Below are 23,343 nucleotides of genomic sequence, written 5' to 3'. Positions count from 1 at the left end.
CATTTTTATTGAAATTTTCTATAGTAAAGTACAAGTTAAGGATACAATTACCAGTCCATTGGGGAAAAAAAAAGTGCCATCACAGTGGGCCATAGAGCTTGGCAGGGCCAAAATATACATAGACAGATACAATTTGAAAACACAATAATTGGTCCAGCAAAAATCCGGTAACAGCATAGTGGTACACAGTCTGAGGACCACCAAGTTATATAGAAAACCCCCCACATACACTGGAACAGTGTCATTGAGGCAAACCCGGTGCATCTTGGATTAATACAAAAGGACCTAAAGTAGAATCCCTATTCAAATTCTTCTAAAGGGGGTGCCTTTCCAATGTTAGTAAATGAACCCCATTGTGCACAGCCTGTTTCGTTTGTGGACTACATGTTCTATCTCCTTCATTTCGCTTTACAGATACTATGACTCTGATTTAATGTAATACTGTCATTCCAGAAGTAAGGGGCTGGCGTTTCTGAAAAGGTTACCTGCCTGGCTGTTTTTCTAATGCTCTGCCTTCAACACATACAGAGCTAGTGACCTGAAACAAACATATCAGGAAAGTCAATAAAAATAATGAATATGCAGCGCTAAGACAATAGACATAAAATATAAAATACTAATATTGATAAACTCTAATCCAGAAATAAGTGAGCGCAACTGGGGCGCATAAATAGTGGGGTGAAAGTTATGTCCTGTTATGTCAATAAAACATAGATGTTGGTGACATAGGTGAATATCAGCTAAAATGACAGTCCTTAAATGAGGGTGATCCGTGCTCTGTGCTGGTAACTTCAGGTGCGGTACGCCAATGAGACTATGCACTTACCAGAAGTACATATTAAATGCGCAAAACCGAGAGGATTATCCTATAAAGGCCATCAAGGTCTGGTCTGGTCTAGGGCTGCGAGGTCATCAGGGTCAGTAATGGCTCCCAAGGATGGTACTGCTCACACTCAGGGGTCATACATCACTAACATAACCAGCCGAACAGCTCCAAGAAAAAGATCCAGGTCCAGATAGAGTTCCACCTTGTAAGGCAGCCACTTTATTAGGTTCACCTTGCATGTACCGAGTTGGACTCCCTTTTGCCTTCAGAACTGCCTTAATGTTTCATGGCATAGATTCAACAAGGTGTTGGAAACATTCCTCAGAGATTTTTTTCCATATTGACATGAGTTACTGTTGCCTTTCTATCATCTCGAACCAGTCTGCGCATTCTCCTCTGACCTCAGCAAGTCTTTTTTGCCCACACAACTGATGCTCACTGGATATTTTCTCTTTTTCAGACCCTTCTCTGTAAACCCTTTTACCATCAGCAGTTAGAGCAGTCTTGTGAATTCTATCAGTGTCAAGTAGAGCACATGTTAAAGCTTGTAGGAGAAGTTTTCATTCTGCTCTAGGAGGATGCAGAACCCCTGACCTGTCTGGACCATGCCGACTGGCCTTGTGCTGATCACATGCACTTTTTTTGCTGGTCTTTATTTCAGGGCACTCCTGCACAGAGGCAAAGTTTCACAGTGGATTAATGCACAGATCTGTGCAGCTCCATCCAGAATGGGCACCACCAGTGAGAACCACGAAGAGGAAGGCCAATCACCTGTTTTTCTAATGCTCTGCCTTCAACACATACAGAGCTTAGTGACCTGAAACAAACATATCAGGAAAGTCAAATGTCAATTTCTGCTTAGTTGTACCGAGATAGTGTCTGAAGCAAGAAGATCTGTAAACCAGTCAGGCAAATATTATCTGCATATGAGAAATCAGTAATGACACCCTCCATGTCTCTCTCATGTGAGGTTTCATGTATTTTAGGAATGAACGAATATCTCTGAATCTTTTGGTCCAGCAGGATAGTGAATCTTTATGTAATATACTTATTCTGCATATGGAAGTCACACAGCAAGGTGTTCCCTAAATGAAATGTGAACCTTTTGAACATTTTGATCTTTTCTAATAAAGTTTATGACATCTACATTTAACCACTTTAGGAGCTCTCCATAGAAGGTACACTGCTACAGGGTGGCCCTCTTGTGCAAAATCATGTATATAAATGTGAAAGAAAAACTCATACAAATGAGCGTAGAGAGGCCACTCCAGGTGGAAACATGTGAACAGTTAATCATGAGCTCACCACTGCTGCCTTGTTAATCATTTGCATGATGAAGAGAACTGGAAAAATAGGCGCTGTGGAAAATGCTCTCAGACAAGCACCTTAGTGAAGGTGCATCTTTATTGGGTGAGACAAAGTAGCAAATATAATAAAATTGACCAGCCTGAAGTGGACAGTGTGACTCCAATGGATGGCCTGTCCGCTCTGAGGGGAGCTGAGATCAGAGAATGCTCCTGTCGGCTTCAAATCACGTGGTGTCAGCGTACCAGCGTCCTGGGTGGTGTCACCATGGCAAGCGAAGGCAGTGTCCGGCATTGGCTTCAGCTGGGAGCATATGTAGGGTTACCAAGACGACATGTTTCGTGCAGTTGAGCTTTGTCAAGTCATTTTTTCCAGTATATAAATGTGAACCTGCACTTCCGTCTAGGGGCTGCGTATGCGTGCTACCGGCGGGCCGCTTCGGTTGTGAGTAGTCACAGCAGAAACTGATCTGCAGGTGCTGGGCAGTGGATGTCCACCGGCACCCGCCGATCGTCAGGGAGAGATACAGAACTGAGCTCTGCCTATGTAAACAAGGCAGAGCTCCGTTCTCACAGGAAAGTGATGGAGTTTGTGTCTCTGCAAAGCAGGATATAAGCTCCATCACTTCCCTTAGTAAAAGCAGCACACAGTTTACATAAAAGTACTAGTTAGGCACACAGTTAACCCTCTTATTGCCCTAGATGTTTAACCCCTTCCTAACCAGTGTCAGTACAGTGCCAATGCATATTTGTAGCACTAATCACTGCCCAGAAGAGCCATCTGTAGCTGTCCTGGCTTGAAACACAGTCTAACTGGACTGGAAGCGGGATGCAGAAGGCCTTTTAGGCCAGGCTAAGTGTTCTTTGACATGAGTTCACACATGGAGCTGCCACTTGGCCCCACCCCCTCTTCTCATTGGCTCACTGGCTGTGATTGACAGCAACGGGAGCCAATGGCACCCGCTGCTGTCTCAGCCAATGAGGAGAGTGAGTCCTGGGGATAGCTGAGATTCCAGTGCACATCGCTGGATCGAGAGGGAGCTTAGGTCAGTATTTGTATTAGGTAAAAACCTTGAGCCTTTACAACCACTTTAAAGCGGAGTTCCACACAAAAGGGGAAGTTCTGATTTAATGCTTTGTCCCCCGCGCCCCATTAAGGACTGGCACTTTTGGGGAGCGGGTACCCGAATTTGACAGGTACCTACTCCCACTTCCACTGCGATCACCTAGGCAATCTAAAGTGGAAGTTGTCCCTCTCCCTCCCCGTAGTCTTCTGGGACACGACAGGTCCCAGAAGACTACGGAGCCATTCACAAAGCTCAGAGCTTCTCGCACATGCTCAGTGGGCACCCGGCTGTGAAGCCGCAAGCTGTCAAAGCTTGGTGCCCACACTAAAGATGACGGCATCAGGAAGAGAAGACATTCGGTGAAACCAGCTTTGGTGAGGACATCGCTGGACCGAGGGACAGGTAAGTGGCTGTATTTTAAAAGTCAGCAGCTACAGTTTTTGTAGCTGTTGACTTTTTTTCAGCTGTAACTCCGCTTTGAGCATTGTTAAGCTATGCTTAACTCCTTGTTATGGTAATGAGAAGGGGAGGTGTTCTGTAGTCCTGTCCTAGGCAGATAACACTACTTCGCCATAGCTACATGACAGAAAGTAAACATTATCACCCTAGCACAGGATATGTCTTGAGGTCAGAATTACCAGGTGAAAAAAAAAATACTTTGGATACACTTTAAATACAAATAACGGAAATAAGGAAATAGACATATATTTACTCACACAAATAAAGTAAAGCATCCATAGCTGTACAAACTCTATAGCCACTAGTTAAGGAACAATGTAATTCTAGCATTTCTTGCTAGTGGGCTCCAGAAAGCTCCGGTTTGTGCATCAAGCTGCTCAGCACGATCCCTGCACTGGCAATAGTTACCAATTTTTTTTATAAACCATTTATAAATAATGGGGACCCAAAATTACTCTCTTGAGACATCCAAGTAAAACAACAGTTTGCAGTTAATTGCACAGTAAATCAATTTACAGTATGTAAAGGACTTTTTAGAGATTGGTGCATTGTCTAATACCATGGTCCTTTGTCAGATCACATTAGAGAGCTGGCTATTGTCAAGTTCAGGGTTCAAAACATTCCTGACCAAAAAGTAACAGTAGATCTCCAACTTGTGAAAGGAGAAGTACATAGTTAAATGCTGCTGAACATGTGTAGGCTACCACACATCATAATAGCTGTGGAAAAGAAAATGAGCATAGTGATGAAGAGGAGACAAACTGTTTAAAGTGTACCTCTTGACCTAACAAACATCAAATCACCACTCATTTTGCATAGCAGGAACATGCCAAGACCAACCAGATCCTGAAGTCATTGGCTTTGGCCCTTTCCTTTTCTACCTTTTATGACTTGCTATCACGCCTTACCAGTAATGGGCCAAAGTTGAGCAGTAGGAGGTAACATGGCATAGCCACTGGCCACAACAGCTTAGTTGCTAATTGCACAGCAGAGTATCCAGCATTTGAAATGTCTGAGATGCTAATTGTGCCTACTATGCAAAGCAATAGGCAGTTTAATGTGCTTTTAATCCCATCAGTATGGACAGGCTGGGGAGAATGAAAATGTGCAAAATTAGGATTTTGTTTAATACTGCTTTAATAACCTTAAACCAAAAGAAAATAATAAATCAGTGAACAATTCAAATCAGAAAACACAGACGTCAGACTAAACAGGACAACAGTAACAGCAACCTTTTGAACAGAGTTTGTCCTGACAGTTTTAGAATATCTGGACAGGCTGGATAGCCTTTATGCACTACAATGTAAACATCTCTCTTATGATCTACTTGAACTCCTAATATGTCTCATAATTATACTGTGTGCTGGACTTCTATAAAGAGACCCTGTCAGGTGTCTAAAGAAATGTATAAGTTAGCCCCCTGTAAGCAAAGAACCATTTACTCTCCGACTGTCCATTTGTCCTACTTCCTATCTGTTCCAGCACTACAGCATTTGCCAGTATATTTTGACACTTCTGGGAATGTCAGATGCTTGTGGTTTCAGCAGGACACTGTAGTTCCTTCCACGAAGAACAAAAACAAAAGCGCACAAACCTTGCGCATAAACTCAGTAAGTAAAGGGTGAATTTATTGAATTAAGATATATACTCCTAGATTGTAAGCTACAAGGAGCAGGGCCCTCAAATCCCTCTTGTATTGAACTGTATTGTTACTGTATTGTCTCCCACTATAATGTAAAGCGCTGAGCAAACTGTTGGCGCTATATAAATCCTGAATAATAATAATATACTCACAAAAGTAGCAATAATAAAAGCATATAAGATCCAACATCAGTGCACTGGATTAGAAGACACGTGCGGATCCCATCGAGAGCGGAGACTCTCAGGATGAAGCTGATGCGTTTCGAAGGGGGATCCCTTCTTCCTCAGAGCTCAGCTCTCAATGGGATCCACACGTGTCTCCTATTCCAGTGTGCTGATGTTGGATTTTATTGCTACTTTTGTGAGTATATATCTCAATTCAATAAATCCACCCTTTACTTACTGAGGTAATGCGCAAGGTTGGTGCGCTTTTGTTTACGTTCTTTGTTACAGTTTCTATTGGTCTTCCCCAGCCTTGTGTTTAAGCTGCACAACCTTTGATCGACTATTGGATGAACTTTCATATATTGTTCTACTTGCTGAATTCTGATCTGGGTCTCTCAGCGCAGGAGGTTTTGTATCTGTTTCCATTGTAGTTCCTTCTGCAGATATCCTACATATCATGGCTAATCTCTGTAGTGATGTTGGGGGCAGAGGATGTGTGATGGAAGTGTAGCGCCACCCCCAAAGGAGCCGCTGATGACTTTGGGTTTCCCTGTTCTGTTCCTTTACTCCTCAAACTATCTCAGACCCCCCCGACACACCTGGTTAAATAAGGATACTGCAGACACCAGTGCTAGATACTTTCAGAAGGGTAGCTTTAAAATACAGTGCTTTACCAATGAATATTAAGGCAGCAGAAGACACAAGAGAACATTGGTTAGGAGTAATCCCAGCTTACACAAAATAAGGTCATACAAAATCACAAAGACATACAGTGGGGATGACTGTGAAAATAGACCTGAAGCAGAACCAGGCTATTCCTAAATAACCCTATGACTCCAGGAGCAAGAGGGGGAAGAGGAGACCTATAGTCAGTCACCTCCCTGTACACTTTGTCACCACAGGCGATGAAAGCGATACAACATAATTCACGAGGCTAGGGTAAGAGTTCCCCTTTAAAGTAACCGGTGCTACATAGTCCCAAACAACCCCAGTCACTATCACACTCTGCCACTCTGCAGATTGATCTTTCTAACTGGAGGGACTCCTGAAGATGAATTTATCCTTAGCACTCATATATGAAAGGGCATAGAGGTATAATTGTGCAATGGCAACTGGCAGAGTGAACAGGATAACACAGATATTCTCTAACAGAAACCATCCGGCAGATGAAGAATGGTGTCTGCATGCAGTGTCTCTACTGTATTAGGGAGAATATGGGGCTTGCACCCACTCACTAGACTCCTGGGGTATGACACCACTGCAATTGCTGTGACGGCTCAGACTGTCTCTGAGTTGCCTCCTGACAGACGATCAAGACCAGTGGTAACACCTGTAGAGTACTCAGCGGAGACCGACCTGATTCCTGGGGTTCCAGAGATATTGGAAGTTGCCCATAGTGTTGAGTGATGCCAGATTGCTGAGCGGAGCTGCTGCACTGGATGATGGAGCTGCAGCCTAGTCTTATAATGGAGGAAAGAAAGACACGTTCCCCTCTGTAAACATCCAACTCCCCTCGCCGAGAGTCCCCTTTGGTTTCCTCTCCTATGGTAATTGTAGTCCAGACTATGCTGTGGGACTACAGGTACCAAGATCATCTGCTTCTTTTTCACACTCCCAACTCTGTCAGCAGAAAGTGATGTGTTTTCTTTGCGCGGAACACTAGAGGGGAAGAAGGGAATATCAGCCTGTGTAACAGAGGTCCCTGATTTGCAGAATGACCCAGCCTGAATCTGGCTACTGATGAAATAGGCATCTACCACTCCTGGAAATGTTGAATGCCGAAGATTCAGATAGAGGCTGCAGAACAGGAATGGAGAGGAAGTAGGACACTTGGTCACCAGCATTTCCTTACAGAGAACTGAATTTTGGATTTCTTTATAGACCTGACTTTTTTAATATTTCATTAGGAAATGTATGTACTCATGCTAGCTGGCCAACAAGTTGGGACTCTGATCTCTACAATGACCCGCTCCTTTCTTCATGTTTCACTTGTCCTGGCTTGTGTATCTCACCAGTCAACTAAAACAACTGCTCACTATTTTCAGGATCAACGAATGGGTCAATAAAGTTTCTCTAACTTCCTAATACATTGTGTGGATCTTTGTTAGTTGTTTACGCGTATTTTACATTTGTTAAAATTTTCATTTAAAAAACACAGGGGCAACAGTAATGACTCCTCATTCCCACATCAACCAGATTTTAGGAGTTATTATTTTTAAACAAAGCAAATACCTGGGTTTTGGCCAAAAAAATGTATTTATGTTCCAGGTATGAAACTGATTCTGATATATTTAAAAGTGAAATCCAGCCAAAACCTTAAGTAGTACTAGATGGAGGATGAACATTGTAATGTTTACCCCATGCAAAATGATAAAGCTGTGGATCGGAAGAGCAGGACATGATGAGCTTAGTACATACATTACAGTCAACTCAGTTCCCCAACCTTTCTAACCATTGCTTGAAAGTTCTTATAAAATCTGTGGAGCAGAAGCAGATTAACATTTCCTCATTTACATGCATCTCTGCTCTCCTCATCTTACTTTCTGTTCCTTGAAAGCCCAAAGAAGGTCAGCCTCTAGAATTTGAAATGACCTCCTCCTGGGTGCCAAAGCTTTCCCCATTTCCCTGGTGGTGTGGTGGCTTTCCCCACTAACACTTGTGAGACTGATGCACAATAAAAAGTGCAAAATTAAAGCAAGGGACCTAGAATATGGCCTCAGCAGAACTTTCTTATTGTTTCAGAAGACACAAAATTTAGACATAAATAGGGTACTGGGCTCAAAAATGGTTATCCTCATATGCAAGTTGGCAGTAGCTCTTGAAAACTCAATATGGGGTATGATTCTGCTGGATGGAAACTTGGAATGCCAATACACCAATTCTTCACATTTGTCCGTTTTCAGATTAAGATTGGTGATTTATTCCTTCTGTTCACTCAAAAGACACAAAGATTGATCTAGCATGCACTCAATAATAATTCACCGCTTCTTCATCTGGATCGGGTTGCAAAATAAAATACACAGGAATTCCAAACCCACATCACTTTGATATTACTGTGTGGGTGGCTCTGTGCAGGCTGCATTGAGAGAACTGACATAAGATCTTTCAAGCAGCCCACCAGCGCAGCAATCTTTACGGAAACACACAAGACATTCCTCCCTTTACTTACGTGCACAAGCAATATGTATAACAGTTGCTTAGATAACTCAATACCATATCTTCCTTATAATACAATCTCGGTCTCGACGCCTCTCAGCAAAGTCATACTAGATGACATCCAGCTAGATGAATATCAGAACATGGATGCTTTTTATGAGATCAGGGTACCCATGTTTACTTTTTCAAAAGTCTGCTTTAATCACTGATTTAGGACTGTGTAAGCAAGTGAAAAAGGGAGTGCTATATGGCAGGCAACATGTTCTATTTACCAGTCAGATATTTGTAACAATATCACTAGCTTAAGCGACAAAGAAGAAGGATAATTTTTTCTGTGGCCTCAAAAAATACAGCCAGTAATTTAAAATCCGGAGAAGATCTGCTTCCCCAACCAAGGTCACACAACTCACCAAACCTAGTGTAGCACCCTCTTAGTTAGGTGCTAGGATGTGTATAGTTGGGTTAAGTATAGCTGTGTTTTTCTGCTTCCCAGAGAGGTTGTCAGGTAAATTCAGTGTGGTGTTCTGCTTAACAGAGTACTGTGATTGATGAGTTAGGTCTGCTCATGCTGCTCTCGTGCTGTTAGAGTTCTGCCTACCTTCAGGAAGCTATGAGAGCCTTCCAGAACATGAGTATTGCATGCTGAGAATGGTATTTATGTTCTAAGAGCACATGGGTTTAGTGTCTTTCCCGGGAGTGGATGCCTCAGGTGGGTTGACCTGAGGGCCTGAAGTTAGAGAGAGTGACCCTGGTTCTTCAGTAAGCTGACTGAGGGGAGCTGTCTACCAAAGCTCTGTCTGGTATCACTGGAGGGTTTCGCTGGGACAATTGGAAGGAGGCAACCATTCTGTCCTTGGGCCTTGTGAATAGTCAGTGGGGGTCTAGAAAAAGGGAACACTGGCTGGTGCTCTGAAGAGCTTGTCCAAGTGTTGCTACTGCAAAGGACTTTGCTCAGCTACGTTACCCTTGGGCTGTCACAGTCTGTCATAACTGGCTTATACCTTAGGAACTCAGCCCTGTAACTACTACTACTACTACAAAATGGGACTTTGATCGCTCATAAAACTACTTGCTGCTATATGTTACAAGGAAGTCTGCTATCTACCATCAGCCAAGACTTTTACAGTGTTCAGCTAAGAGATCAGCTAGACGTCCTCAATGTAAATAGTTTTGATTTAGAGTATACTACTACAATTCCCCATCCCTATCCCCAGTTGTAGAATAAAACTCCAAAAACAAAACATCCCGTAGACCGGTCATTGAAGACAATGAGCAAACGTGTGTGTGTGTATTTGACAGAAGGAATTCCCCTTAGCCTTACTGCAGGGCAAAGTAAGGGGAAACTGGGACATCATACAAGCAGCCCGCACAAGGGTAGTGCTACACTTATAAGTAAACCATTCTTAATCAGGATTCTGCAGAACGCAAAGGCTCATCCAGAAATTGCCAGGGGTTCCTTGAGCAATAAGAAATTTCTGCCTCTCAGATAAGGGACAACGTATACCAATGATGTTATCAGCTATCCTCTAATGGGGGTATTCTGTCAACTGACCAAAACGTCCTCCTACTAACTATTGTGCTATCGTACCGTAGATAAAAGTGGTTACTAGCAGGGGTTCCATGAGACCAGAAAGCGATTTCATGGGCTCTTTTGTGTTAAACAGAATGAGAAAGGTTGTTATAAGCAGTTTAGGTATTATTGAACAAACTGCAAATGTTAAAGTCAACATGAAAATGATTCAGAAAAGGAAATGAATCACCCTGCTCCAACCTGCAGCAACTTTTCTTATTTGTTGAACAGTAGCAGGGGTCAACTCTGAAATGTTTCATATTCCTAGATTGTAAGCGCGAAAGAGCAGGGCCCTTGAACCCCTCATGTAGTGTATTGTTACTGTCTTGTCTCATGTTCTGTCCCCCTTGCTAACGTACAGCGCTGAGCATACCCTTTGGCGCTATATAAATACTGTATAATAATAATAATATTGAAAATGCTTTTCAGCAATGTTACGGTGATATATTACTGTTTCTTACTGACTTGCCAGAGTGCAACCAACCAGACCAGCACCCAGTAATTTTGCAGCAAAGTGTGTGATGAGCTACTCATCTTAATTGGCATTTATATCTTTTTGTGGTACTCAAAAATGATACAGCCACAGAATTTTACAAATAAGCTTTTATAATCTGTGTTTACTACTTTTCTGAGATTGATTCCTTCTCCTCTTCCTGTATTGGACCCTGATGTCACAGAAACTCAAACTGCCAGTTACAAAGACTCACAGTCATAACTGAAGGTGTGAAGCACAGCAGAGTCTTCAGTAATGAATGGAAACTATGTCATTGTTTCCATCTTGAATTTAAAAAATAATAGGGTTTATTTCTCATTAGTGGGTACGGTCATAGAAATTATTCCTTTACACCCCTGTGCCAAATGTGATTCCATAGCTGTTGATTTAAAGTAAAGATACAGTCTATATTTAAAACTGCATACAGGCAGGGTCATCATTAGAAATTAAGGGGCCCTGTACAGACTGACAGCACCCCATTCCCTCCGTTACTCCCTATTGGCAGCCCTGCCCACTACCCCACACTCTGTACCCACAATAACCCCTTATTCTTCACACTTTTCATTCCCTATTACCCAGCACTCTGCACCACCTGCATCTCCCAATTCTCTATCTGTACCTGCATTACTCTTCAAATGTATTCCTGCCCCTCTCTCCCTCAGTTTGTATCCCCCATTACCTTGCACTACCCGCATCCTCCAGTGTGCCTCACTCTGCACCCCCTGCATCCCCTCTGACACATGGCACACTGCCATTTTTTTGGGCTCTTCCCATCTTTGGTATGTAGAGTGAAGCTTCATCGAGAGGGAGCATGCCTGCTAGCCCTCAGGGCCCCTTCCGTAGGGTCATCATTGTGCCTTCTGTATGGCTCACAGCAGATCCTCTAAAGTTCTGATCCAGCAAGCTTTGCCTGACCATGCCCGCTTACTTCCATGTTTGTGGGATGCTGGGTGTTGCAATCAGGATTAAGGACCTGAAAAAGGGGTGACTCAGGGTTCAGATGTTGGTGGGCTGTGACCCTGCCAGGCCCTCCTGGTGACATGTTGGGGCCTGGGCCCCATAGAGGAGGACTGCCTGTGCCCTTCATACAGGTGTTTCAGTCTTGCTAGCCATCATCAGTGCAGTGTATGGAAATCATGGCTTCTATAGTAGGATGTGTAGCAATTAGAAAGTATAACCTAAAACTGTTGTACATGGTTTTGAATAAATGACTATATTTTTAAGTTGTATCAGCGCTATAAACCAGCTGTTTTTGGTGGACAGTTGGACTAAGGGAAGAAATTAACCTTTGTGTTTGGGATTTGTGATTACCTATTTTAAAAAAGAACTGCTGTGTTTCACCATGGATGATTCCTTTAAGTCAACCTCAACCTAACTAATCATAACATCATTTCTTCCTGATATCTTCGAAAGCCTTAAAAAGTTTGCAGATCATAAAATCTAACAGAAGTTGTAAAAAAGAACAGTGGCTTCTATTTCTATGACAAGTATATTCAGGGCAACTAAAACTTTAAATCATATTGGAAGTTCCTAAAATTAGAGATTTTGATCTTTCATATTTTTAACTTGTTAAAACAGACTTACTACAAGCTAAAACAAAGTACATTATCGTGTCAGATAATCATCTATTCTTTTTGGGGAAATAATTATAGAACCTTTATACATAGCTATTTACAAGCTTTATAGTGAACAAGTAAGTATCAAACAATTATCTCACACTCTTATCAAATACACACAATTCTATAAGGTGTGTGTTATTTTCTAACACATTGCACAAAGGCAGCAATTTAGTATTCACAGAGTATGTTGTAGTTGTTTAAGACCTGGGTGCGTACTCCTTTCCCCTCAACTTTCTTACTCAACCGTTTACCACTTGGACATTATTCAGGTGGCATAGCTGATGTGAGATACATTAGAGAGTTCCTATGAACAAAATGCTAGGTCAGTGCCTGTCTTGATGGTATAATATTGCCACATCTGTCCATCTCTCTGGATGGCAAGATAATTTGCAGATTTGGCTGCCCATCAATAGAAGGAGAAATCTCAGGCAAACCAATAGGTTTATGTATAGGCCACAGCAATCAGTCTATGAAAAATAAGTCACATTTCAAAAAACATTTATTTTGGTTTATTATTTTAGAAATTAACTCCAGGTCTTATCTGTACATGTTCATAGATTTATATCATTCAGCATAAGACATTCTATTATAATACTGTATGTATAATAATATTCTGCTTTAGATATTTGCCAATAGCTATAGATATCGGTAGATATTGGTTGCGGCAAATGTCACATTGGAAGTGTTCAAATGCCTCTTACATTTACTGCAAGATTTTGCATACACACAATATTCCCAACATAAAGCACGATATGAACATTTTTATGAGTACAATATGGCTATCCACTGGGACTTCAATAAGTATACCTGAAGAGACAGCAAATAAATACTATCTGATAAAGGGATTATTCAGCTAAACTGTATTATCAGAACACATTTGTTTCAAAGGTGGAGTTTACCTTTTAAAGTATATCTAAAGCCAAAGTTTTTTATCGAGTAGGATTTTCCTTGCTGAGTCCCAGAAACACAACAAGAAGTAATTGGAGATCACTCCAAAATGAGAGTCGCCAAAACAAGTTTCCCCATCGGAAGATTTTCCTTCACCTCCTGTCCCTGTGACAGCTCAAAATTTTTAATTTTCGCATTGCTTTCTGTCTTGGTGACAATGACCCTAGGACAAAAGAGGGAGAACCTCTCCAGCAATGCATGCTTTCTGTCAGTAGTCCATGCCACACTGACACTAATATCTGATGGGGCGATGGTGATAGCATGTAAATCCAAGAACCAAACATCGCAGCCAACACTCCAAAAATAAAGATGGAAATTTAATGTAGTTCCACAGAAATCAATGTTTCAAGGTCACAGAGAACAATTTTTCAAGGAAAAAACAGAACATTATCCTGAGAAAGGAGTCCATTGTGTCCCCGAAATGTTGTTCTTTATAGAACTACAGTAAATTTCTTTATCTTCATCTTTTGAGTGCTTTTCTAAGAATAAAAACTTGACAGAAGTTCTAACCCTTCACCACTCGATCCAAAACTTAAAAAAATGGCTTTAGATATGCATTAGGCAAAGGCATGGTCACATTTGATAAAGCAGGGTTTATAGGAAGAGGTGAGACTAACTTTCCTTCCTTCTCTCTGTGGAAACCTATGTGAACTTCCCAATCTAGTGCCCCTTGGACATCCCCCTTACCTGTATCACAGGGCCCCTTCTGAATGTAGATGGCAGGAGGTGAGTTCTGTAGCCTTGCCCGTCTGTTCTCCGCTTTCAGATGGCACAGGTTCCTGTAGGTCCTCCCATCACTTCCACACACGGGTTCACTGGTACTGCAGACACAGACTCCTATTCTTCTCCTGGCTGTACCTGCTCCTCCGACCCCAGGCAGGACACACTCAAGACCCTCTCCGCATGGAGCTCCACCACGGTGCCCGCAAGACTCCCCCTCACCTGCTCCACACACTGGACAGCACCCACAGGAGTCTCTCACTTCCCCTGCCTGGCAAGGTGACTGGGGCCTCGGGCATCGGGAAAGCTCGCAAACTCTGGGGCAGTTGGAGGTCTGACGTCGGGCAATGCGAGGCAAGGCACAGGTTGAAAGAGAGAGAAGGAATAAAGGGAGCAGGGTCCACACTGGAGACATCTTCAAATGCAGTCAAGACCTAATGTTCAAACTTCACTTTGTAAATCCTAAAGATATCTACCAAACACCCTGATCTTGAGCCCTATGGATAGAATTGGCTCATGAACTTGTCCTCTATCCCCACAGCACCCTTTAACTACAACAAAACTTTGGGCAATGTACTTTACATAGCACTAGACAAACACAATGTAATTTACTACACTCCGATACCACCTTTCAGAAGTAACGACTCATTGACTTTAGCAATTAAAGATAAGGGCTATATTAAAAGATTTCTGGACTAAATTGATCTAAATGTAGTTCCACTGTTACTACCGTACTTTCAATGCACACCGATGCTTTTGATAACTCTAAGATGTATCAAGTGCACAAATTATTCAAGAAAATGATTTTAAATGTTAGCACCTTTTCTAGACAAAACTATGGACTGAAAATATCACTAACTCCACATTTTACATCCAGCTTCTCTAATTCCCTTTTCTCCTCCACTGCCTCCCTCTCCCTCCCTGCTACAAGGCAAGCTGCAAAGACTGGTCATTCGTGACAGTTGGAGCCAGAGTCGAGTCCCTTCAGGATATGGATTTCAGCAGCAGAAGTGCATCCAGCTAAGTCCTGTCTCCTAATAGCCAGAGCTGGGAGTTGAGCAGGAGCCTCCTTGTTCAGCCCCCTCATTAGGTGGTGTCTGATCACCAAGTTCCACCTCAACGCAGACCCAGCCCCTAAATTCTTCCCATCGTCACCTTGTCATGTTCAAGTATTACTGAGAAAATAAACGGTGGAGAAAAAGAGGAAAAGGAAGGAAAAAAGATCAGAGTTTATCCTTATATTTCAAACGCTGGTAATAAATGGAACTTTAAAGTAAAACAAAATCACTATTGCAGGGTTCTTAACCTCCTAATGGATTGTCCCATTTTTCCCCATACCCCTTTCACCAGGCTGTCAAAATCGTCATCAATCATCCTCAATTCTATTAGATACCTGTATGACTAATACGTAAAATGTGAATTGCTTGGTTTTATCTTACATATGGATAGCTAGGAACATAATAGCTGAAGGAAAAACATAACAATGTTATCATATTTATTTCAAAAATGGACCGCGCTAAGGTCACAAATTGACTAAATAAATTGTGCAATGTTTGAAGTGATAACAATGAGCAAAATTCAAATACAATATTAATATTCAGTCCCAACATGTGAATAATTGGTGCAACGGTGCTGTATCTTTAACGGTGATACTCCATGCTGAAATGACAAGTGCTTCACTGTGTTCACACTGGTGCCCCACATAGATGTAAACTCACTGTCATTTCATGACCACCTATCTCTAGGTAAGTCACACTCGCTTTTTGGGACTATCCCAGTATGCAATCCGGTCCTGATGGCTGATATTCCTTCGCCCTTATAACCGTGATTGCTGGTAGTAACCAATAACTTTCCACTAGATCTGCATCAATATTAGAAAGCTCCTCTCCTCCACAGGCAGTATTTCATATTTTCAGCATAAATTAAAACAAAACCAGACATCCCAAACTGTATAGAACTTTAATATGGGGTCAAACAATAGAAATGCCACTCACAAAAAAAGTGCCTTTGCTGGCACTAGGTATTCATACTAAAAAAAAAAAAACAGGAAGTAAAAACTCATCTCAACTGCATGTCTTTAGTGCCCCTCAATCATAAATGTAAACGTGGCCTTATTAGTGGTCACACTTGCAAAATGAGGTAAACCATAGCAACCACTCAGTAGGCTGCACTATGTACGTTACATATTTCTGACCCCTGAACTATGTACTTTACCCACTCCTGACCCCTGCCCTCTGTACGTTATGTACTGCTGATCCCTGCACTCTGTACATTACATAGTCTTGATCCCTGCACTCTGTACATTACATAGCCTTGACCCCTGCACTATGTATATCACATAGACTTGACCCCTGCTCTCTATGTGTTACCCACTCCTGATCCCTGCACTCTGTACATTACATAGCCATGACCACTGCACTCTGTACATTACATAACCTTGATCCCCGCACTCTGTGCATTACATAACCTTGATCCCCGCACTCTGTGCATTACATAACCTTGATCCCCGCACTCTGTGCATTACATAACCTTAGGATTACCCACACCTGACCTCTGAACTATGTACATTACATAACCTTGATCTCTGCACTCTGTGCATTACATAACCTTCATCCATGCACTCTATACATTACATAACCTTGATCCCTGCACTCTGTACATTACATAACCTTGATCCCTGCACTCTGTACATTACATAACCTTGATCCCCGCACTCTGTGCATTACATAACCTTGATCCCCGCACTCTGTGCATTACATAACCTTGATCCCCGCACTCTGTGCATTACATAACCTTGATCCCCGCACTCTGTGCATTACATAACCTTGATCCCCGCACTCTGTGCATTACATAACCTTGATCCCTGCACTCTGTGCATTACATAACCTTGATCCATGCACTCTGTATGATACCCACACCTGACCTCTGAACTATGTACATTACATAACCTTGATCCCTGCACTCTGTACATTACATAACCTTGATCCCTGCACTCTGTACATTACATAACCTTGATCCCTGCACTCTGTACATTATATAACCTTGATCCCCGCACCCTGTGCATTACATAACCTTGATCCCCGCACTCTGTGCATTACATAACCTTGATCCCTGCACTCTGTGCATTACATAACCTTGATCCCCGCACTCTGTGCATTACATAACCTTGATCCCCGCACTCTGTGCATTACATAACCTTGATCCCCGCACTCTGTGCATTACATAACCTTGATCCCCGCACTCTGGGCATTACATAACCTTGATCCATGCACTCTGTGCATTACATAACCTTGATCCATGCACTCTGTATGATACCCACACCTGACCTCTCAACTATGTACATCACATAACCTTGATCCCTGCACTCTGTACATTACATAACCTTGATCCATGCACTCTGTACATTACATAACCTTGATCCATGCATTCTGTGCATTACATAACCTTGATCCATGCATTCTGTGCATTACATAACCTTGATCCATGCATTATGTGCATTACATAACCTTGATCCATGCATTCTGTGCATTACATAACATTGATCCATGCACTATGTGCATTACATAACCTTAATCCCTGCACTCTGTACATTACATAACCTTGATTCCTGTACTCTGTAGGATACTCACACCTGACCTCTGAACTATGTACATTACATAACCTTGATCTCTGTGCATTATATAACCTTGCTCCCTGCACTCTGTGCATTACATACCCTTCATCCATGCACTCTATACATTACATAACCTTGATCCCTGCACTCTGTACATTATATAACCTTGATTCCTGCACTCTGTACATTACATAACCTTGATCCCTGCACTCTGTACATAACATAACCTTGATCCATGCACTCTGTACATTACATAACCTTGATCCCTGCACTCTGTGCATTACATAACCTTGATCCCTGCACTCTGTTCATTACATAACCTTGATCCCTGCACTCTGTATGATACCCACGCCTGACCTCTGAACTATGTACATTACATAACCTTGATCTCTGCACTCTGTACATTACATAACCTTGATCCCTGCACTCTGTACATTACATAACCTTGATCCCTGCACTCTGTGCATTACATAACCTTGATCCATGCACTCTGTACATTGCATAACCTTGATCCATGCATTCTGTGCATTACATAACCTTGATCCATGCACTCTGTCTATTACATAACCTTGATCCATGCTTTCTGTGCATTACATAACCTTGATCCATGCATTCTGTGCATTACATAACCTTGATCCATGATGTCCAGCTGATGTCCAGAGAGGTTGAATGAAGATGGTGGATACAATATACTTATTGAAAAAGCTTAAACAATTTTATTTTATTTTATGATTAAGTTCAATTATTTTTAGATGCATTGCTAACCCTTGAAGAAGCGACTCCAGTAATGACACATGTTGGGCGTTTTCTACACAGCTTGGACATTCCCCACCCTCTGAAAGAAGTATATTGTATTCACCATCTTCACTCAACCTCTCTGGACATCAAACTGATGGTTGCAAGATATGTTTTCAGATGTGATATGTTAATAAAGTAACATTGTTTTTACTCCTTGTGTACTGAGTTTATGTGCCTAAAAAGTCCATCAGATATTTTTGCCTCTAATATTCTTCAATTGGGATGTGTCACTATGTTATTCTCTGGGCTGTGACCTCCTACCACCCAATGGTCGCCCCATCCCTTCATTTTCCAAATATATGTTTTGTGGTATCTACTATTCCTTTTAAATGGAAAGCTAACACACTAAGGCAACACACCTTAGCGAGTAGTACTTTGCAGTGTGTTAAAAAAAAAAAAGGCATGTCCAATTTCCAGCACATAGGAGTGCGATGGCAGGGCATTCACTTAAATGGGCTACCTTACTGCAAGACACATCAATGCAGGAAATAACACGTGTTGACAAAGCTGCATTATCGCCCTACAAAAAAGGTTTACTTAAAATGTATTTTCTAAATGAAACGCCGGCTTGTTGAGCAATAAAATACCCTCCATATGGATAGTGGAAGGATTTTACAAACTTTAGTGGAAATTCTTTTGTGTTGAAGAAATCGACACTTATCCCTAAAGTGTTACTATTCCCACAACAGTAAAATCAGGCTATATATGTAGTAAAGCATGCTTGTTATACTCACTATGGAACCTAAGGGGTTAATCCTCCACATTATGTAAAAAGGATGTTTGATCCTGTCTTCTCTGATCCCCCCCTTCTTCCACAGTTCCCCTCTTATCTCCTAATAGAACATTGGGAAAGTGCATGTGATCAGCACAAGGCCAATCAGCACTGTCCAGACAGAGGTCAGGGGTTCTGCAGTCTCATAGGGGAGAATAAAAACTCCTCTCACAAGCTTTAACCAATGCTCTGCTGAACACTGGTAGAAGTCACAAGGCTGCTCTAACTGCTGATGAAAAAAGGTAATTAACAGTTTATATTTACTACAATAATTGCATTTCCATGTTCTGTGTACTGTGGGAGACCAGATATAGTGAATGCAGGGTCCTGGGTATAGCAACACTTTAAACTGAATACTAATTTGTGGTGGTGGTAAGGGGGAAGGTGTCTGCCTTTATTATAATTAGAAGAACACTAGTAATGTTAACCTGTCCTGCACCCATACCTTGGGTCTTCATTCTCTTGCAGAGCCATTGCAGCTGGCAGAATCTTTAGCATTTTACATTCATGAGTGTGTTGGATGCTGGTGTCTCCTGCCACATGCTGTGGATCTACCCACTGATGAAATAGAAGCCAGCAGGTGGAACCACAACATATGGTGGGGGATGAGCTGTAGCCACAGCTCTGCAATGAGACCTGCAGGGGGACCGGGAATCACTGATTAGTGCAATTAGCCCTTTCTTGGCAGGGACAGCTTTCTGTGGGCTAAAGTAAGTGTACCATTCAATATGTGCCATAGTGCCACATAGGTTGGTGACCACGGTTAAAGCTGGATGTTCGTAAAGGACATGGATTACTGGAATACCTTCACATCTTCCAGCATCCACATGCATTTGGATCATTGCATTTGGTCACATAGCATCTTATAGTTGCAAAGAAAGTCGGTGATGAAAGACTTCCCTCTACTAGATGCACATAGCTATATATACTGTAACCAAGCAGCTGTTACTGATCACTGTCTGAAGGGTGTTTAAAGTGTCATAGTTCGGAGACACCCGCCCAATATACACTATATTGTCAAAAGTATTAGGACACCCCTCCATATCATTGGATTCCGGTGTTCCAATCACCTCCATGCCTACAGGTGTATAAAATCAAGCACTAAGGCTACGTTCACACTAGCCTTATTTTCAAGCAGCAGAAAGGTGTTTGGGAAGAGGTAAAAACGCTTCCGAAACGCCTTGGACAATTCTGCCCATTGCAGCACATGGTGCTGTTCTAACCGGAGCGGTAGCGTCACGGTGCGTTGCAGTGTGGCTCTGGTTGAGTCAGGAGGCGTTGAAACCTCCTATTCTAGCCTATGGTGCCGCTCCGCAAACGCCCGGCCGGCGTTTGCGGTGCGGTTGCAACGCGGTTGCGGGGTGTTTGCGGAGCGGTAACACCATTCAAACTTCATTATAGGCATTTCTGGGGCGTTTTTAACACTCGGCAAATGCCTAGCAACCACCGCTGGACCACGCATGCGGCGTTTGCGGAGCATTTGCCGAGCATTAAAAAATGCTCTGCAAACGCCAGACCAACGCTTGCCAAACGCTATAGGGGCGTTTGGCAAGAGTTGGTAAGACAGTCAAGTGTGAACAAGCCCTTAGGCATGCAGACTGCTTCTATAAACATTTGGGAAAGAATGGATTGCTCTCAGGAGCTCAGTGAATTCAAGCGTGGTACAGTGATAGGTTGCCTCCTGTGCAATAAGTCCATCCATGAAATTTCCTTGCTACTCAATATTCCATGGTCAACTGTTAGTGGTATTATAACAAAGTGGAAGCAACTGGGAACAACGGCAACTCAGTCACAAAGTGGTAGACCAAGCATGCTGAAGCACACGGTGTGCAGAAGTCCTCAACTGTTTGCAGAGTCAATAACTAAAGACCTCCAAACTTCGTGTGGCCTTCAGATTAGCACAACAGTGCATAGAGAGCTTCATGGAATGGGTTTCCATGCTGAGCAGCTGCATCCAAGCCTTACATCACCAAGTGCAATGCAAAGTGTCATATGCAGTGGTGTAAAGCACACCACCACTGGACTCTAGAGCAGTAGAGACATGTTCTCTGGAGTGACCAATCACGCTTCTCTGTCTGGCAATCCAATGGACATGTCTGTGGTTGACAGTTGTCAGAAAAATGGTACTTGCCTGACTGCATTGTGCCAGGTGTAAAGTTTTGTGGAAGGGGGATTATGGTGTTGGGTTGTTTTTCAGGGGTTGGGCTTGGCCCCTTAGTTCCAATGAAGGGAACTCTTAAGGCATCAGCATACCAAGACATTTTGGACAATTTCATGCTCCCAACTTTGTGGGAACAGTTTGGGGATGATCCCTTCCTGTTCCAACATGACTGCGCACCAGTGCACAAAGCAAGGTCCATAAAGACATGGATGAGCGAGTTTGGGGTGGAGGAACTTGACTGGCCTGCAAAATCCTGACCTCAATCCGAAAGAACACCTTTGGGATGAATTAGAGCGGAGACTGCGAGCCAGGCCTTCTTGTCCGACATCAGGACCTGACCTCACAAATGCGCTTCTGGAAGAATGGTAAAACCTTCCCATAGACACTCCTAAACCTTGTGGACAGCCTTCCAAAAAGTGTTGAAACTGTTATAGCTGCAAAGGGTGGGCCAACTCAATATTGAACCCTACGGGCTAAGACTGGGATGCCATTAAAGTTCATGTGTGTGTAAAGGCAGGTGTCCCAAAACCTTTGGCAATATAGTGTATCTTAGACCTCATGAATACTGGATGTTTATCCACTGTGCATAAGACTCTGGCATTTAGGTTCCAAAAGAAGGCGCACTGTCCAACCACACTGCTAGCAGCCTGTCAAAGTATATGAGAGGCTGACAGATGCTGTAGCTGGATGGGACACTGAGCAGTATTAACATTAAGAACAGTGTGCACCCTGGAACAAATGCTTGCAACACAGACTGCTTGCATTCCAGGCAATCATCACTGGGTGTATACTGCTCGAAATGTTAGTATTGCCTGGTGCACCATTCAGTCCCATCCAGCCACAGCAGCTATCAGCCTCTCAGGCTGTTGGTAGTGAGGCTGGACTGTGGTCCTTTACCTTCTGCCTGCACCCGTACCTAAATACTGGAGTCTCAAGCACAAGGGGCCAAATCCCCAGTGTGCATGAGGCCTTAAAAATACTGGCCCCGGGGGGGAAAATGCCTCTCTGCCAACCAGCCCAGTCCTCCCCTGTAGACATGGGTGGTAGAGCAGGTAAATATTATCAGTGCTCATTTGCTGTTTGTTTGTTTGTTCTGTTCAGGTTTTAAAAAAAAAAAAAATTTGCAACAGTGTCCATTTAAAGCAGAATTTAACCCTCCAATACTCACAACCCCCCCAGAGATACAATGTCCACAAGCTCCCACGCAGGTGGCAACATCTTCTCACCTGCTTCTTCAAGTTTTGGGGCCTTTAACTGCCTTGAATGGCTGTGCTGGGATGGCATCATTCCCGTGCATGCTCACTGGGCTTCACTCCATCACCAAGGTGTGCCAAACATGTATACCGCACAGCATGCACAAGAAGATAGATAGATACTACATTCCATTTCCCTGATCCTACTTCTAAGAATTATGAACATATTACAAGCTGTTTCATTTTGTGCTCATCAGTCCCCTCTCTGTCTTGCTTGCAGCGTAAACCCCTTAGGCTAGAAAAAAAATCCAGATTAAGATTTAAATAGTTTAGTACATTCCTTACCGAATAACTACATTTAACCAAAAATGTTGTTTGCAGAGCAGGTGATAAGAAGTGTAAGCCTGCGGCAGGGTAGAAACTATGTGTGTATTACTAATTTCTATAAAACAGCTCCACTCCACTCCAGCTAACTGAATTGTGCCATGAGGCTCTAGCAGAGAAGGCCAGCATTCTAAGGTTTCTCTAAAAGTGGAGAAGCCTGGGCAGAGGTCATAAAATATTTATTTTATGTCATAAGGCTAATCTTCACCAAATGTAGTCAGACATCTTTGTTTTTGCTGCACATCACTAAGATTGAAAGCAGTGCCTGGCCCAGCATAGGTCTTGATCCTTGGATGAAGATGCCTGCTAAATACAGAATGAACACAATTGTCAGCACTCAAATGTTGAGTACAACAGATGGAGAACCAGGGCTAAAGAGCTTTACATCTATGATACTGGTCAATTCTTGAGGTGTGAAGGAATTTATCCTGGCCTTGCATTTCTCCTCTGACTG

The 23,343-nt window shown here is 42.6% G+C and overlaps 1 protein-coding gene across 1 annotated transcript in view; it reads right to left on the bottom strand.

Moving 5' to 3' along the window:
* The window catches only part of HTRA4 (HtrA serine peptidase 4), a 106,282-nt gene extending 91,288 nt beyond the window's left edge, over positions 1–14,994 (bottom strand). Inside the window, exon 1 of the mRNA XM_089661301.1 lies at positions 13,936–14,994. Coding sequence (XP_089517427.1) covers positions 13,936–14,383 — 448 coding nt within the window. The 5' untranslated portion in view covers positions 14,384–14,994. The remainder of the gene's footprint in view (positions 1–13,935) is intronic.
* Between the last annotated feature and the right edge of the window lie 8,349 nt (positions 14,995–23,343).

The sequence above is a fragment of the Staurois parvus genome, unplaced genomic scaffold, assembly GCF_062004578.1.
Source record: "Staurois parvus isolate SC_StPar_1 unplaced genomic scaffold, SC_StPar_1.0 ptg001328l, whole genome shotgun sequence".
NCBI lineage: Eukaryota > Metazoa > Chordata > Amphibia > Anura > Ranidae > Staurois > Staurois parvus.
The sequence above is the reverse complement of the archived record's forward strand: the minus strand, read 5'-3'. Positions and strand labels throughout refer to the sequence as shown.